This window comes from Camelus dromedarius, chromosome 13, assembly GCF_036321535.1.
Source record: "Camelus dromedarius isolate mCamDro1 chromosome 13, mCamDro1.pat, whole genome shotgun sequence".
Taxonomy (NCBI): Eukaryota; Metazoa; Chordata; class Mammalia; order Artiodactyla; family Camelidae; genus Camelus; species Camelus dromedarius.
This window is the reverse complement of record NC_087448.1, coordinates 50,687,229-50,702,290: the sequence shown is the minus strand read 5'-3', so window position 1 is coordinate 50,702,290 and position 15,062 is coordinate 50,687,229. Positions and strand designations below refer to the sequence as shown.

The 15,062-nt window shown below is 35.2% G+C and overlaps 1 protein-coding gene across 8 annotated transcripts in view; it reads right to left on the bottom strand.

Moving 5' to 3' along the window:
* The window catches only part of DGKH (diacylglycerol kinase eta), a 154,193-nt gene that overhangs the window by 25,162 nt on the left and 113,969 nt on the right, over positions 1 to 15,062 (bottom strand). For 5 of the 8 annotated variants that reach the window (XR_010383610.1, XM_031466059.2, XM_031466063.2 and 2 more), the window contains exons 18-25: positions 13,954 to 14,082; positions 10,227 to 10,344; positions 9,882 to 9,992; positions 9,644 to 9,740; positions 5,420 to 5,527; positions 3,511 to 3,624; positions 3,139 to 3,273; positions 2,026 to 2,189 (exon numbers count right to left, since the gene is read on the bottom strand). Coding sequence is in view for 7 of the 8 variants with exons in the window: in XM_031466059.2 (XP_031321919.1) it covers positions 2,026 to 2,189; positions 3,139 to 3,273; positions 3,511 to 3,624; positions 5,420 to 5,527; positions 9,644 to 9,740; positions 9,882 to 9,992; positions 10,227 to 10,344; positions 13,954 to 14,082 (976 nt within the window). In the remaining variant the exon portion in view is untranslated. The remainder of the gene's footprint in view (positions 1 to 2,025; positions 2,190 to 3,138; positions 3,274 to 3,510; positions 3,625 to 5,419; positions 5,528 to 9,643; positions 9,741 to 9,881; positions 9,993 to 10,226; positions 10,345 to 13,953; positions 14,083 to 15,062) is intronic. The other 3 variants (XM_031466062.2, XM_031466067.2, XM_031466064.2) reach the window with 2 other exon arrangements.

Sequence of the window (15,062 nt, the reverse complement as noted above, 5' to 3'; positions counted from 1 at the left end):
ATATGCATTATCTAGTTTAATATTCACAGCCTAAAAGGTAGCTGTGATTAGTTTTCTCCACCTTATAGACGAAGACATTGAGGCTCAGAGAGATTTAGTATGTACAGAAAGCTAGTACGTGACAGAGCCAGGATCTGAATCTCTGTCTATCCAATGCCAAAGCCAGCTGTGCCACAGTCCTTTGGAATCTAAACCTTCAAAAATAGTCCTGGAAAGACAAGCTCCTGGAGGACAATAAGGCCAAAGAAGAGAAAGGAGGAAATGTTCTACTGATTAACAGAAAATGATGTAAGGTTTGCAGATGACCAAGAAGGTAAGGCTATTCAAGAGCTTTTGCTTCCGACCTCTTTAAGGAGAATGACCTTCAATCTGGAAAGACAAAAGAAGAGACAGAATCAAGAGTGAAGGAAAAGAGCTTACTTCTTAAGGATCATACAATTGATATCCAAGGCACAAAAGAACTTGCAAATGTCACCTAACCAGTTCTTGAGAGCATCCTTACCCTGAGCAATCAAGAATAGATCAATCAGAAGAACAGAGATGGGTAAATGTTATTCTAATTTTCAAGGAAGAAAGAGAGTGATAAATCAACTTCAGATCAACATTTTCAACGGCCAACTGAATCTCCTCCTAGATATTTTTAATGTAATTTGAAATGGATTGAAATTCTCTAGATCCAACATGGAAGCCATCATTTCCCCTCTCAAAATCTGCTCCACTTCCTGAATACTGTGGCTTCATCAAAGATGCCTAATCCAACCAGCCATTCACAAGAAACATTAGGGTCATCCTGTCTCCTAGTTCATGCCCATACACCAACTTCAGATTCTAACCTATCTTAAGTCTCTCTTCTCCTTTCCATCTCTACTGCCTCAATCCATTGTTTCCTATCAGCACCATTCCAACACTGTTCACCTGCCCCAGTTTTGCTGTCCTGCAGACAATGCTTCACATTGCTTCCAGAAACATCCTGATTGAGATCTGGCCCCTCCTCACCTCTCTGCCCACATTTCCTACACTCAAATACCCCATGCTAACATGTCAGTCACCTCGAACTCCCTGAGGTTTCCTGAAAGTACCATGCACTCACAGTCCTCTGAGCTTCTACCCAGGCTGGCTCCCATCCTTAGATTGCTCCTTCTTATTCTTCTTTCAAGACTAGGCTGGGAAGTCACTTCCTCCAGGAAGCCCTTCCTCACTGCCTTTGGCCTCCTCTGAGAGTCCGCAGTGCCCACTGTGTGACCAGATGAAGGTGTGGGAAGAACAGGACAGCGACCATGCACAGAACACTAGCTACGCCAGACATGATGTCCCCATGAGCACGGCACCTGGCGTCTCTCACTTAACCTTCACAGAGACTTGATTAGACAGATCTTATCCCCGTTTGCTAGATGAAATTTAGGTGAAGAGGAGATAAGAAAATTCCCCATGGTTCCCGCGTCCTCTCTGAAGTTTACCCCTGGTCATAGTAATTTTTATCTGGTTTACACTTGAAGAACTCTAAAAAATCTCCTTTTCTGTCTCCTAAAATTAATTTGTGTGGTCTCGCGAGCTCGGTGATAACCGATGCTGGAAAATGATTCTTCGGAATCTTCCCACCCAACCCCCCTCACCACTCGCCTTGGGAACAGAGTTAGTGTTTGTATTTCCTTCTACATTCCCTAAACATTTAATGAATAATCATAAGGCATCATAAACTGGGAAATGACAATGGAAGAGTTACATATAGTACATATAAATAATGTATATATATGTAAACAATAATGGAAAGGTACGTTAGGCAAGCTCTCCACTGTGTTTCAGAAAGTGGGAGATCTGTCCGGTGGAGAACACACGTGTGAGCATGTAGGACAGGATCTAATGAAGAACAGAAATTATTGAGGCACAGGTGAGGCAGCAAATGAAGGTGAGTAAAGGCATCTCTTTTCGATACCCCAAACAACTGCGGTGATGTATTAAAACTGGAAAAACCCAAACTGGCCAAGACCAGCGCTCTCCTGCCCTCGTGCCTCGGTGGGCCCGGACCTGGTGATGAGTTCCTCCGCCGCCTGCGAGCACAGCTGCATTTGCGACACCTCTTCCGTCGCCAGGTCGACCGCGTGTTGGATGTACAAATGGGTTCGAAGAACTGGTTTACCAGAATCACACTTCTGCTTATCTTCCCAAGATTTCAGAGTGCTTTCGAAAGCCTATTTCAAATCAATGTTGCAAGGAATTGTTAGTTCAGAGCGCTGAGGCCCAAATAAATGTGCATTTAGATAGTACATGAGTGACTTTGAAACTACTATTGTTTTCTTCCCAATCTAACACCTCATTAAATAAATCATAAAAACGAAAAAGATATTTTAAGGTTTCCTAGTGTATCACAACAAATAAAAAGTAATGTAAAAAAAAAAAGTAATGTACTTGATGGCAATGATTGTATCACTGAAAAGCGTAAAAAAAAACACAGCTTCAGTTTATGCTTCAACGTTTACTATTATATGCATAACAGGCAGGGTGGATACTTCAGTCTTATTTGTTACAGGTGTGGCCTTAATTAAGAATACATATTCTGGAAAAGGCAAAGCTATAAAGACAATAAAAGGATGGGTGGTGGCCAGGGTTGGGAGACGGGAGGGATGGAAAGGTGGGGCACAGGAATTTTTAAGGCAGTGAAACTATATGGCATGAAACTGTAATGGTGAACACAGGTGATCACATATTTACCAAAACCCACAGAATGTACAACATAGAGAGTAATGTAAACTGTCATGACTTTAGTTAATAATAATGTGTCACTATTGGCTCATCTTCTGTAATTTACGTACCACACGAAAGCAAGATGTTTAGGGGAACATAAAGGGGAAATAGAATAAGGGAATTCTTGTGTTTGTCAGGGAGGGAAGTAAGTATATGGGAATAGAATTAGAATTCTCTGTAGTTTCTGCTCAAGTTTTTCTAAATCTAAACAAAAAATAAACTAATTATTTGGAAAACTAAATCAAAATTTGTTCATATTTAAAACCACAATGATCTAAATGTCAGATTTAAAAGACAATTGAAATCTTTTCCCTTGGTTTCTATTTGTCACAACAATTTAAGATTTTTTTAAAGGCTTGATAAAAATCTAGGAAAAAAACGTTTTTTGTTACATACCCTGTCCCTTGTTAGCATCTGAGCTCTGTTTTTGTGCACAATTTTGATAATCCCTGGAGGCTGAACCCACGCTTCACCGTCCACCTGCACTGGGACTCCCTCATCACCAAATATAGTGATTTTTACTGTACGGCACTGAAATAAAACAAGTTATTTTAGAGTATAGATCATCCTGAGAAACCAACACTTGATCTTGCATCCAAACTTGAAAGGAAAGGACTGTTAGGTTTTTCTCCTTTTGATGACATGGTAACAACCGACTCAACAAGAAAGTCCCATCATTTTATGGATGACTATACAGTGTAGGAGTCATTTGGAATGGCATCCTCAGTGGCCCCAGTAGTGAAGTCGGGTTTGATTAGAGAAGCAAACCTGGGCTATTCGGTGGTGCTGCAGTTTAATGACCCTTGAAACTGCCATTTGCATGCTATCAAATATTGCAACGACTTCCAGGATCTTGTCATCAAATGATGGTGCGGCAAATATCTGAAAGAAAAAAAAATGACATTACACTTCCACTGAAGAAGCTCAGGTTTAAGTGCAGTGGCACATCAAGCAATGTAAACTATGCAGCACACGTATTTTTAAAAACTTATAAAAATAGTAAGCAGAAAAGTAAGTAAATAGTAGTAGGAAATGATAATCCGAGGACAAGAAAAAGTCACTAAAGAGAGCTTAGAAAAAGCAAACAATAAAAAAAAGTGTCAAAACCCACATGGATAAAATACTTCATGCCCCTCTTAGAAAGCACTCTTAGGACCAGTGAACTATTGTATTTCCAAATAATTCACCTTGGTGTAAGTTGTATTAAATATCTGTTCGTGCATAACTCGGATGTCTTGATAAAATGATGCATGAAATTTCAGGAATCAAAAGGTAATACTGATTTCATAAAGTTAAAGTTAATGAACATGTAATTTATGATCCGGTTCACTTGGTATATTCTAAGGGAAATCTTTTAAGGTGTGACAAGCAATGTGTGTATGTGATTTATACTTTACTTTTTACAAAAACATTTTAGGGCATTTGCGAATATGAAAAGAAACTCAGAGGATGAAAATCCTGTAGGCTTCCTTTGCCGTGATGTTAAATGCATTTTTACATAATTAATTTCACCTAAAAATTTAAATTTCATCTGCATCACTTTGTTTCTTTTACTCCTTTTTACACTATATCATAAGTAATTGTTCCTCTGAAAAAATACTCGGTATAAAATAGTATCCTAATTAAAACTTTCACTGAAAACATCAGGACATAAATTTGCAAACTTGTCCTTTTTGTTATCAGACTACCTGGTTTTAAGCCCTGCCTCTGATACTAACTGGGTGAACTCTGTGTCAATTTCTTCACTAATAAAATTTAGATAAAAATTGTGGGTATTAAATTATGAATGTAAGCTCTCAGAACACTGACTGCCCAGCAGGTGTTCAAGGAGCATTAGCTTTGTTTATCTTAATCTCACTGATTTATTCTCCTTAAAATATCTGAGTAGTGACAGGCTGACAAATAATTGGCTGCTAATTTAAATTTTTATACTCCAATAGGATTGGAATATATTCATATCATGAAAATTACAAATACTTTCCAATTTATTTTATACTTTAATCCCTGCATGCTCATTTAAGAGCCCTAAGAAAACAGGTCAGTGGGAACCATTACATCATAAGCCTCAAATCAAAGGGTCTATCATTCAATATACGTAACTCTTTAAAGATCATGGTAAATTTCTCATTTTTATTATTATATATATTTTAATAATTGTGCCTTCTCTTTTATTCTACTACCTTTAAAGCAACTGCATTTGTTAGGTTGTGTTTTTTTTTTCTTTTTTAATACAGGAAAATATAAAAAGAAAACAAAAAGAGCTCTAAATCTCAATGGCTAAATGAGACCTTTTGTCACTTCTGAAAATTAAAGAAACAATAATAAGATACACATAAATTCAGAAAATTGAAAGTACAGAAAGGTATTTTGGTAAAACAGAATAATATCTCTCTATCTGCTCAGCAAAATGTCTGTGTTCTAATCCCTGGAACCTGTGAGAGTTATCTTACATGGCAAAGGGATTTGGGGCCTTGAGACGGGAAGATTATCCTGGATGATCTGGATGGGCCCAATGTAATCACAAAGGTCATTAAAAGTGGAAGATCAAGGCAGGAGAAGAGAGCAATGCACTGTGTGTGACAAGGACTCAACTGCCTTTGCTGGCTATGAGGATGGAGGAAAGGACCACAAGCCAAGGAATATGGGCTGCTTCTAGAAAGAGCAAGGGAATACTTACATCATCTTCTTTAGTTCCACCCCAAAAGTTAGTGCCTCCAGCATAGCTGGGAATGTTCAACACAGCTATTCCTTGCAGACTGGGGAGAGGAATATACTGCCCATCACACTGTAAGGTCAAAAGCTTAAAGGTCAGATAAAAAGAGCAAAACCACTGGTTTGGAAGACACTAGAGTACCAAAGATAAAGGATGATGGAGGAAAGTGTGTTGGTGATGTTGGCTCTCCTGTAAACATATTCCCACACATTACCTTTATATTATTTTTTAAATTGAAAAAATTTTAAAGACTAAATAATTATAGCAGAAATTGTTACAGAACAACAAAATTGAAAAAAAAAAAGTTTTACAAAACAATCTAAGTGTCCTTTGATGGATGAATGGATTTAAAAAAGTGGTAGATATATACAATGGAATATTATTCAACCACAAAAAAGGAAATCTTGCCATTTGTGACGACAGTGACTTGAGGACATTATGCTAAGTGAAATAAGTTAGATAGAAAAAGACAAATACTGTAAGATCTCATTTATACATGGAATCTAAAAATAAGCAAGCAAACAAAGAAACAAAGCCAAATGGCTGAAATTATCTTCAACCTTTAGAACAAATGAGAATCCAGTTTGAACCCATTTTCAATCATTTTAAATAAAATAAGAACACTTTATACTTGATTTACCCACCATGAGTGTTTTTTACAATTCCTTTCTTTCCTTTTTTCATGAAAATACATTCAAAGGTCCACACAATATCTAGGTAGTGTGGTACAGTGGGAAAACAGTAGGCCTGTTTTGAATTCTGTCCCTTATTATTAAATTTTTGGAGCTTCATTTTGCTCATCTGTGAAATGGGCTAATAATCCACAGCCCACAGTGTGGCCAGTAAAGCAAGGTACAGGAGAGCACCTAAAACACGTAGTAGGAAGTCAGTAAATGTCTCTCCTCTATCACAAATACAAATTAATGTTTTATGGTGAAATAGCATTGGAGTTGAAATTTTGACTTCTCCAGTTACCAACTGTTTGATCTTGGGCAAGTGACTTCATGCCTCTGAAATAATTAATAAAAGACTTGCCTCCTAAAAAATGATAGTCACTACCTCATAAAGTTTAAGAGTCAAAGGCAATATGTAGCAAACATTCAGGGAACTTCAATTATTGTAACCCCATTTAAAATACAGCTATAATTATTACTGTATTAATGAATTAAACAAAGATAAAAATTACTATTATATAATAAACCAAATTAATATAAAGCTTTAGAATATAACAATATAAACAAATTATGGAAATACTGTTATGAGATTACAGAAATATCTGAAATTACAAGAAATGTGAATTAAACAACTATTTGTCCTTTATCATGTATTTCATTATAGATTACAGGTGAATATTGTTTTTTAAAAGGTGTTTTCTTCTTCATTTATCTTAGTATTTAAAGGACTCAAACTAGAATTTGATCATTATTTCAATTAAAAAAATAGAACAAGCTGCTTGGTGCATGTAAATTAGGCATATTTAGACAAAAAAGTCATTCTTAAGGAAAAAATTTGAATCTTAATGACATGACATTTTTCATTCATAGGTCAAACGTGTTTCTATTCTAAAACTAGCAAAATTTGATGTTACGATGTCACTCTACATTTCTGGCATTTCCATGATTACAGAGAGGATTATAATTCTCACTCAGAGGTTCTGAAATTTGGGTCTATATCAGATTCAGTTTATATGACTTGAGAAACAGACTTTGTATTTATAGCGTTCTTTTCAGTTTCAACTGCGATTTCTTGTGAATCAGCTCAATGGATTATGATTTTGCACAAAAGCATTATTGTATCTATTTTGCAGATGGAGAAACTGAAGTCAAAGTCTTTTTCTGTACAAATTCAAAGTCAAAACATGAACTCAGATTCACTTTCTTCTATACAACAGGGAAAGGAAAACTTTCCTGAACAAAAAGTTAAAAGAGTTTTTTTTGCCAAGCCCTGGCAATAGGTGAGAGGGATCTCTCTGGGAAGAGATTACCAAGTCTTGGATCTCTCTTCTCCATCTTTATCCCAAGTGATCGAGCATCATGGAAATGAATTTTTAGACAACGGACTTTCTGTGGTCCTCAGGAATAGCAGCTGTTTCGTTTATTTTTAACTACGGCAAAGAACTCTCTAATTTTTCTACTTTGCTTTTTATGTATAGTAACATGCTTTCATTTATCTCGGGTTACCAATTCTATTTTCCTTCAGTCATTTAATACAAAACTTCTGTATCAAGAGTTCTTAACCTGAGGTTCAGAAACCAGAGGTCCACGGATAGATTCAGGGGTCTGCTAACTTGAATGGTAAAAACGTATCTCTTAGGGTTGGCAACTGCTGAAATCTTGCATTGCACTCAATTATAAATGCTGATAACAAACCACACATTAGCAATACTCAGACTTCATCACCGATAGAAACAGATATTTTTTGGTATTCTATTGCTGATGTTTCAGATATCTTGTAATATAATTTATGTTCCTCATTGCTTCAAAAGTATGGTACTTATTATATAAGCCATTAGATTTTTGTCACATATTTCTTCATACTCTATGCTTCATACTCTATATTCATACTTTTAAAGTGTTACTCTATAACACTTTAAAAATATTTCGATAATTTATTTCAATATTTTCTTTTGTAAGGCTATCTATTTTATATAATGCATTTAAAAACAATATTCTGAGAGGGGGCCCATGGTTTCACTAGCATGTCAAAGGGGTCCACAGCTCAAAAGGTATAAAAAACCTCTGTTAAATGGAGATTACAAAGCAGCTGTCTAAGATATTGTTCAGAATTTGGACCACCAATAGAAAAGGACAGAAATAGTATTTCTGAAATGCTGAAAGCTCTTCCGGAAACAAAGGCAACCCAGTCAATCTGTTCCAGATAGTCCTGTTAAATCTTAAAGATGGCCAGCTATGGGTCTTGATTACAGCACTTAACAAATTATAGTAAAATGATCATTTACCTATCTTGTTTCCCTCTCAAGTCAGGGTCAGGAACTGTGCAAGATAACAAAGTTGAAAACCACTTCCTACCTGTCCTTAAAGAGTGTGGCTGAGTAGGGTATAGGCGTAAGAGAATGAACAGCTATGTACAGAACCCAGCTGCCTGAGGGATGAGGCTGTCAAGGAGAGCATTCACGAAGTATGAACCTTCCTGATTTTATACCTTTTCAGGCAGTAACATCTATCTTAATTTTGCAAGCAATGATAAATCAGACCAGCTGATCATGTAGTTGTAAAGGACATTTAGTTGATAATGAATGAGTCAGGCACCTCTTTAGTTCACATTCCAGTGTTAAGATAACACTTAAAATAGTAACGCTCTGTTTAATTCATTGAGCTGTTGACTTAAGATTTGTACACGTTTCTGTATGAAGTGTATAACTCAATTTAAAGTATCTGGTTATTAAAAGAGACAAGATAGGAAAGACATGCCTATTAGCATAAACAGTGAGCCCTGAATCAAGGATGAAAGAAAATAAAATTCAAAGAGATTAGTAGGGGGAGGGTATAGCTCAGTGGTAGAGCACATGCTTAGTAAGCATGAGGTCCTAGGTTCAATCCCCAGTAAATCCATTAAAATAAATTAATAAACCTAATCACCCCCCCAAAAAACAAACAAAAAAAAGAAAAAAACAAAGAAATTAGTAGATTTTTCAGAGCAATGTCCCCAATTTTCTTTTTCCTATTACCGGAGGAGATTAAATAACTTTTGCTGTCTTTAATTTTCTATATAAATTAGTAAAAAAAAAAAAATTAAAAAATTTAAATGTTCAAAACCTCTTTTTATTTTACTAACTTGTAAGAAATAATTGGAACAAAAATATATTTAAATTAAAAGGTTCTATTTACTATGAATGATATCTTCAGGGATTTGTGAAATGTCAGACATTATAGAATTGGGCCAGAATTTGGAAGCTTAAATGGAAAAATCTGTTAAAAATCCTATCCTATATATATGTACCCTCAAGGCCCCCCATTTTCAGGATCTGATGACAATGATAATTAAGTGTGTCACTCACATCCAGTGTCTACACCTCCTCTGGTATAGAGTTGATAACCACTTCCATTTTAAACCATAGGGTTTAAACACTATTCTAGACAAATTGAAGCTAAATCAGCCCCACAAATACATCTTTTGTTCCTAACAAGTCAGAGAATCTGAAGTGTCTTTACTGCAAGACGAACTCACCTCAAGTTGAACCCTCTGTTCTAAATTTTTGTATGATCTCTGTAATAACTCCCGGGTTCCAAGGACTCCATACCACATCAAGTTTTTAGTTCGGCTCCTGAAAACAAATGTCGGCAGAGAATTTCAGGAACTCTTATTCATTTACTCTTTAAAGGTAGAGTGAGCAAAAGAGGTAACAAATGAAATTAAAGTTAAGACTGCTTTCATGTAATTGCATTATTACTATTACCAAAATTACCTGCATTTTTCAGGGTGCTCCTCTCTCTTATTATTAAATTCTAATGAAATTTTCGCATCTAATCCAATCCCAAAGTAATTGTTCATGACACATTTTTCTGAATATCCATCTCTATGATAATAAGAGAAAGTACGTGAAGGTCAATTTCAGATTCAGGAACAGATCATGCAAACCACCGTATTTCAAATGCGTCAATGTTCTCATCATTACCAACGTTTGAGATTTTCTGATGATCCTTTTTGTTTGTGAAACCATATTTATTGCAATGCATTTAAAATGTTGCTATTTGTATAAAACAGAAACAAGAAAAGCCAAAAACAAAATATTTGCAAAAGTATTTCTTACACTGAATCTGGATCTGGGTCAATAAATGGCGTTGCACCAAAAGGATCAATATTTGCTAGTAACATTTTGTTAATAATAGAACTCCCAGCAATTGAGGCAGCTAGTCCTGCTCTTAAACCTGGCCGGAAAAAAAAAATACAGGATCACATGTTAGGAGGAAAACAGAAAGAGCCAGTCCATTGTTTTTAGAACTAACCTGAAACACCTTGCTCTCAAAGCATGGTTTTCAGTTGAGTCTGTTCTCATTAATCAAGACTAACAACTATGACATTGGTAAACACAAGGTTTTTGATGCTTCTTGGAATCTATACATCGTCATAAAAAAATGAAGCAGGTGAGGACCTTAATAGGAGTCTCTTTGAGACAGTTTCTCATTTCCCATCAATGATTCTATACTTCAACAAGTAAGTATTACTTCTTTCGTATTAGCAAGTAAGATAGCAAGTCTGTAAGGAATTTACAACAAAGGCTGAATTACCCAAGATGTCATGGAGTTATCACTTCCGTATTCTCAAAGCAAAGATACTAATACTCAAGTGAAAATGCTGACAAACTAAGATGAAAACTCGGTGCTGGTGTCAAGAGTGAGTAATCGAATATTAAACACAAGTATTCGTAAATTTCAGAAGAATATAGTATTGAACATTAAAAAAATGAAGCATTTACCTTACCTCTGTATATGCAAACCGTCTGATTTATTTCAACAAGTAGTTAGCTTTCCACTAACTACGGTATTCAAAGCTAAAGAATTTTATGATCTACCAAACCAAATATTAAAGCTAGAAGCACTAAAGTCTGGAGACACGACAAAGGAACAGGGGGGCCTAAGAGAGCCAATAAATGGAAAAGAAAGAATAGTGAAGAAAAATACGTCATGCAGTTGAGAAACACCAGGAAATTAGGGAAAAAATAGTTTCTTTTGCAAACATTCCTTTCCTCAACAATGTGCTCCTCTTAGAAGATGGTCATTATTTTAGTGACAAAGTTTAGCTGATTATCAAATGATCAAGATGAATTTTATTCTGTCATTTAATTTCATAGTTTTGAATATGCAGTGGTATACTTTGTTATGCCAGTTCCCTTTATGTCTAAATAAGTAAATAAATGAATAAAACAACCATTCTGGTGAGAGAAAAGAACAGTGTGAAGAGGTGAAGGGTCATATTCCAGCTGCCCCACAGAAAAGTATAACATTTTCTAATCTTAAGGTTAGCCATATTTACAGCTTCAGCCCAGAAAATTTCATCCTGGGGTCCCAGACTTGAAGAGAAATATGACTTCTAGACATGGAAGTCTTTCCAGTATCAAACATGTTCTGGATTTATCTTTCCTATTTTAGTACTTTCATCGAGATATAATTCACATGCCATAAAATTCACCCTTTGAAAGTGTATAAATTCAGTTGTTTGTAGTCTATACACAAAGTTGTGCAATGATCACTACCATCTAATTGAGACCTTTTTATTACCCCTGAAAAGAAACCTCATACCCATTAGCAGTCATTTTCCATTCCCCCATTCCCTTATCCCAAGACCCTGGAAGCCACTAAACTACTTTCCTTCTCTATGTAATTGACTATTCTGGACTTTTCATCTAAGTGGAATTATATAATATGTGCCTTTTTGTGTTGAGCTTCTTTTACTTGGCATAATGTTTCCAAGGATAATCATGCTGTATGTAGCATTTATCAATGCTTCATCTTTTAAATGGCTGAGTAATATTCCATTATATGGATATACCACATTTTATTTTTCCACTCATCAATTCATGAATATTTTGGTTGTTTTCACTTTTGGGCTATTATAAACAATGTTGCTATAAACAGTCATGTACTAGTTTTTATGTAGACATATATTTTCAGTTCTCATGGGTATATATGTAGTAGAATTTCTGAGTTATAGGTTAACTCTGAGCTTAACTCTTTGAGGAACTGCCAAACTGTTTCAAAAATGACTGTATCACTTTACATTTTAAACAGCAGTATACAAAATACAAAAGTACAAAAGTTACAATTTCTCCATGTCCCTGTCAGTATATGTTATTATCTGTCTTTTTTGATAGCCATCCCAGTAGTCTAAAGTGGTCTCTCATTGTGTTTTTGATTCGCATTTCCCTGATGACTAAAGATGTTGGGCATCTCTTCAGGTGCTTATTGGCCATTTGTATATCTTTTTGGAAAAATGTCTACTCAGATCCTTTGCCCATTTTTAAAATGGGATATTTATCTTTTTACTGTTGATTATAAGATTTATTTATATATCCTGGATACTAGTCCCTTATCAGATATATTATTTGCAACTATTTCTCCCATCCTGTGGGTTGTCATCTCATTTTCTTAATAGTGCCCTTTGAATCACAAAAATCTTTAATTTTAATGAAGTTCAATTTACCTTTTTTTTTTTTCCTTTTGTTGTTTGTGTTTTTGGAGTCATGTCTAAGAAACCATTGCTTAATCCAAGGTTATAAACATTTGCATCTATGTTGGCTTTTTATAGTTTTACATTTTTAGCTCTCACATTTCAGTCTTGTATCTGTGATTAGTTAATTATTATATATGGTGTGAGGTAGGGGGTCCATCATAGTTCTTTGCATGTGACTATCTAGGTGTCCCAGTACTATGTATTGAAAAGACTATTCTTTCCTCATTGAATAATTGTCTTAGCACATTTGTTGAAAATCAATTGACCATAAATGTAGGGGTTTATTTCTAGACTTTGAATTCTATTCACTGATCTTATGATTTTTTATTTTGACCAAAATTTCCACACATTTGTGCACTTCCCAAATTTCCTTCTGTTATTGATTACTAATTTCATTCCACTGTGGTCAGAGATCATATTCTGCTTGATTTCAATCCTTTTAAATTTATTGAGAATTGTTTTATGGCTTAATGTATGGTCTATCCTGGAGAATGTTGCATTGCACTTGAGAAGAATGTATATTCTGCCCTTGTTAGGTGGAGTGTTCTGTAGACATCTATTCAGTATACATGTTTTATGTGTTTTTCAAGTCTTCTATTTCCTTATTGATCTCTGTCTAGTTGTTCTATCCACTACTGAAAGTGGGATAATGAAGTCTCCAACTATTATTACTGAATTGTGATTCACCTTTAAAAAGAACTTGTAGGAGAGACTGATTTCCCAGGTGTATTTTGGATTCCAGTCTACTCTGCAATGAATCTGGAAAGTTTTCACTTAGCCAAACAACTGGCACTGCAGGAGACCTCTGAGACATCTACATTTACCGCCCTCCCCTTCCACATAAGTTCTTTGTTTTCCACTAATACTATCCTAATCCCAAACCCTTATCAGGGCTGAATAGATGCCTCTGATGGTCCAAAATCAAGCAATATTACCAGTCTAAAAATAACTACAGAGACTTGTGGTGTAAAACTAAGAGGAAGGCTGTGTTGATCTTGTAAAGGTAGTAGAATATAGGATCAAACTTACCTTGAGTATTTAAACGCAGATTCCTGGGCTCTACTCTAGAACTACCCAACCAAAATTTCTTAGGGAAGGGCCCAGGAACCTGTATTTTAATACTTCCTAGGTAATTCTTTTATATACCAAAGTCTAAGGATCTGCATTCTGATTGATAAGAGTACCAACAACATTTTTTAAAGAAATATTTGTCTTTGAGAACATGTTTCTATACTTCATGAAAATGAGTACTTATACATTTTCACAGAAATACTTTGAAATACACCATGTTTCCGAATCTGTACTACCTGGGCAGATTATTCTGGTATTGAGCACAGGGAGGTTTTCTTTGCTGGCTGCCACAGCTGGACCAGGGCCAGAGTCAGTTTGGGAACGTCCTGCCCGGCCATCTGGAGATCGAGGTGCAGTTTTAACTGCTGGCAAAAAGTCCAGGGTAAAGAGAGGCATTGATAAAGTTATAAAAATAAGCAAGTCCCTATACACTTAGGACATAAAATAATTTCCTACATGTTTAAATTGATCAGCAGAACTGAAAATATTACATTGTGTTTACCTACTGTTTTATCACTTTTCTTCCATTTTCTTGGAATTTACTATATGGAAGGAATCTGCCACAAGTAGATGTCTTGATCTCTCATTTCAAATAGATCAATAGCAAATAGATGCCTACCATAACTGAAGGTCAGTAATACTCATCCTTTGAATGTGAGCAATCCATATTTACAGAAAAAGGAATTCTGAAGCCTGACAACTTTTGAAAATGGAACATATGTGTTGTAATGTATACTATCAAAGCAATCTTTTTCTCATAAATGTTGGGTGAATGATCAAATTTAATCAATGCAATTCCCAGAGCTAATAGTGAAATATTAGTATTTTCTTCTATACATAGTAGGAAAAATATGATTTTTTCAAATGAAACCAATATGCTTTTTCTGTAATTCTCAACTAATTATTCACTCCAGACAATCATTTGTCCAAAATCATTCTATGATAGTCTTATAAAAGCTCAACACATTTAAAAATTATTCTGAAACAGAATTACTCTCAAAGTAAACAACAAAAAGAGGGATTTAATTCTATCTAAATGGAGGCAATTTAATGGAGAGCAAATAGTATCTTTAACTAATTTAGGAGTAGTTGGCAGGTGTTTAAAAAAAACAGTAATCCTCAAATTCAATTTAAAAATACTCTAAAACTTAATTATCTTTATGCTCCCTAAGACTAATTACAAACAAACTATATTAATCTCACCCTCTCATCTTTCTGTTCAAAAACAGTCCAGTTGCATTAAAGAAAGTACCAGAACAGCCACTTTTTTTTTTGACAGATGGGAGGCCTGGAGCTAATTTCTAATAAAAACAACCTTTTGATATTCATCTCTGATAAAAACCAG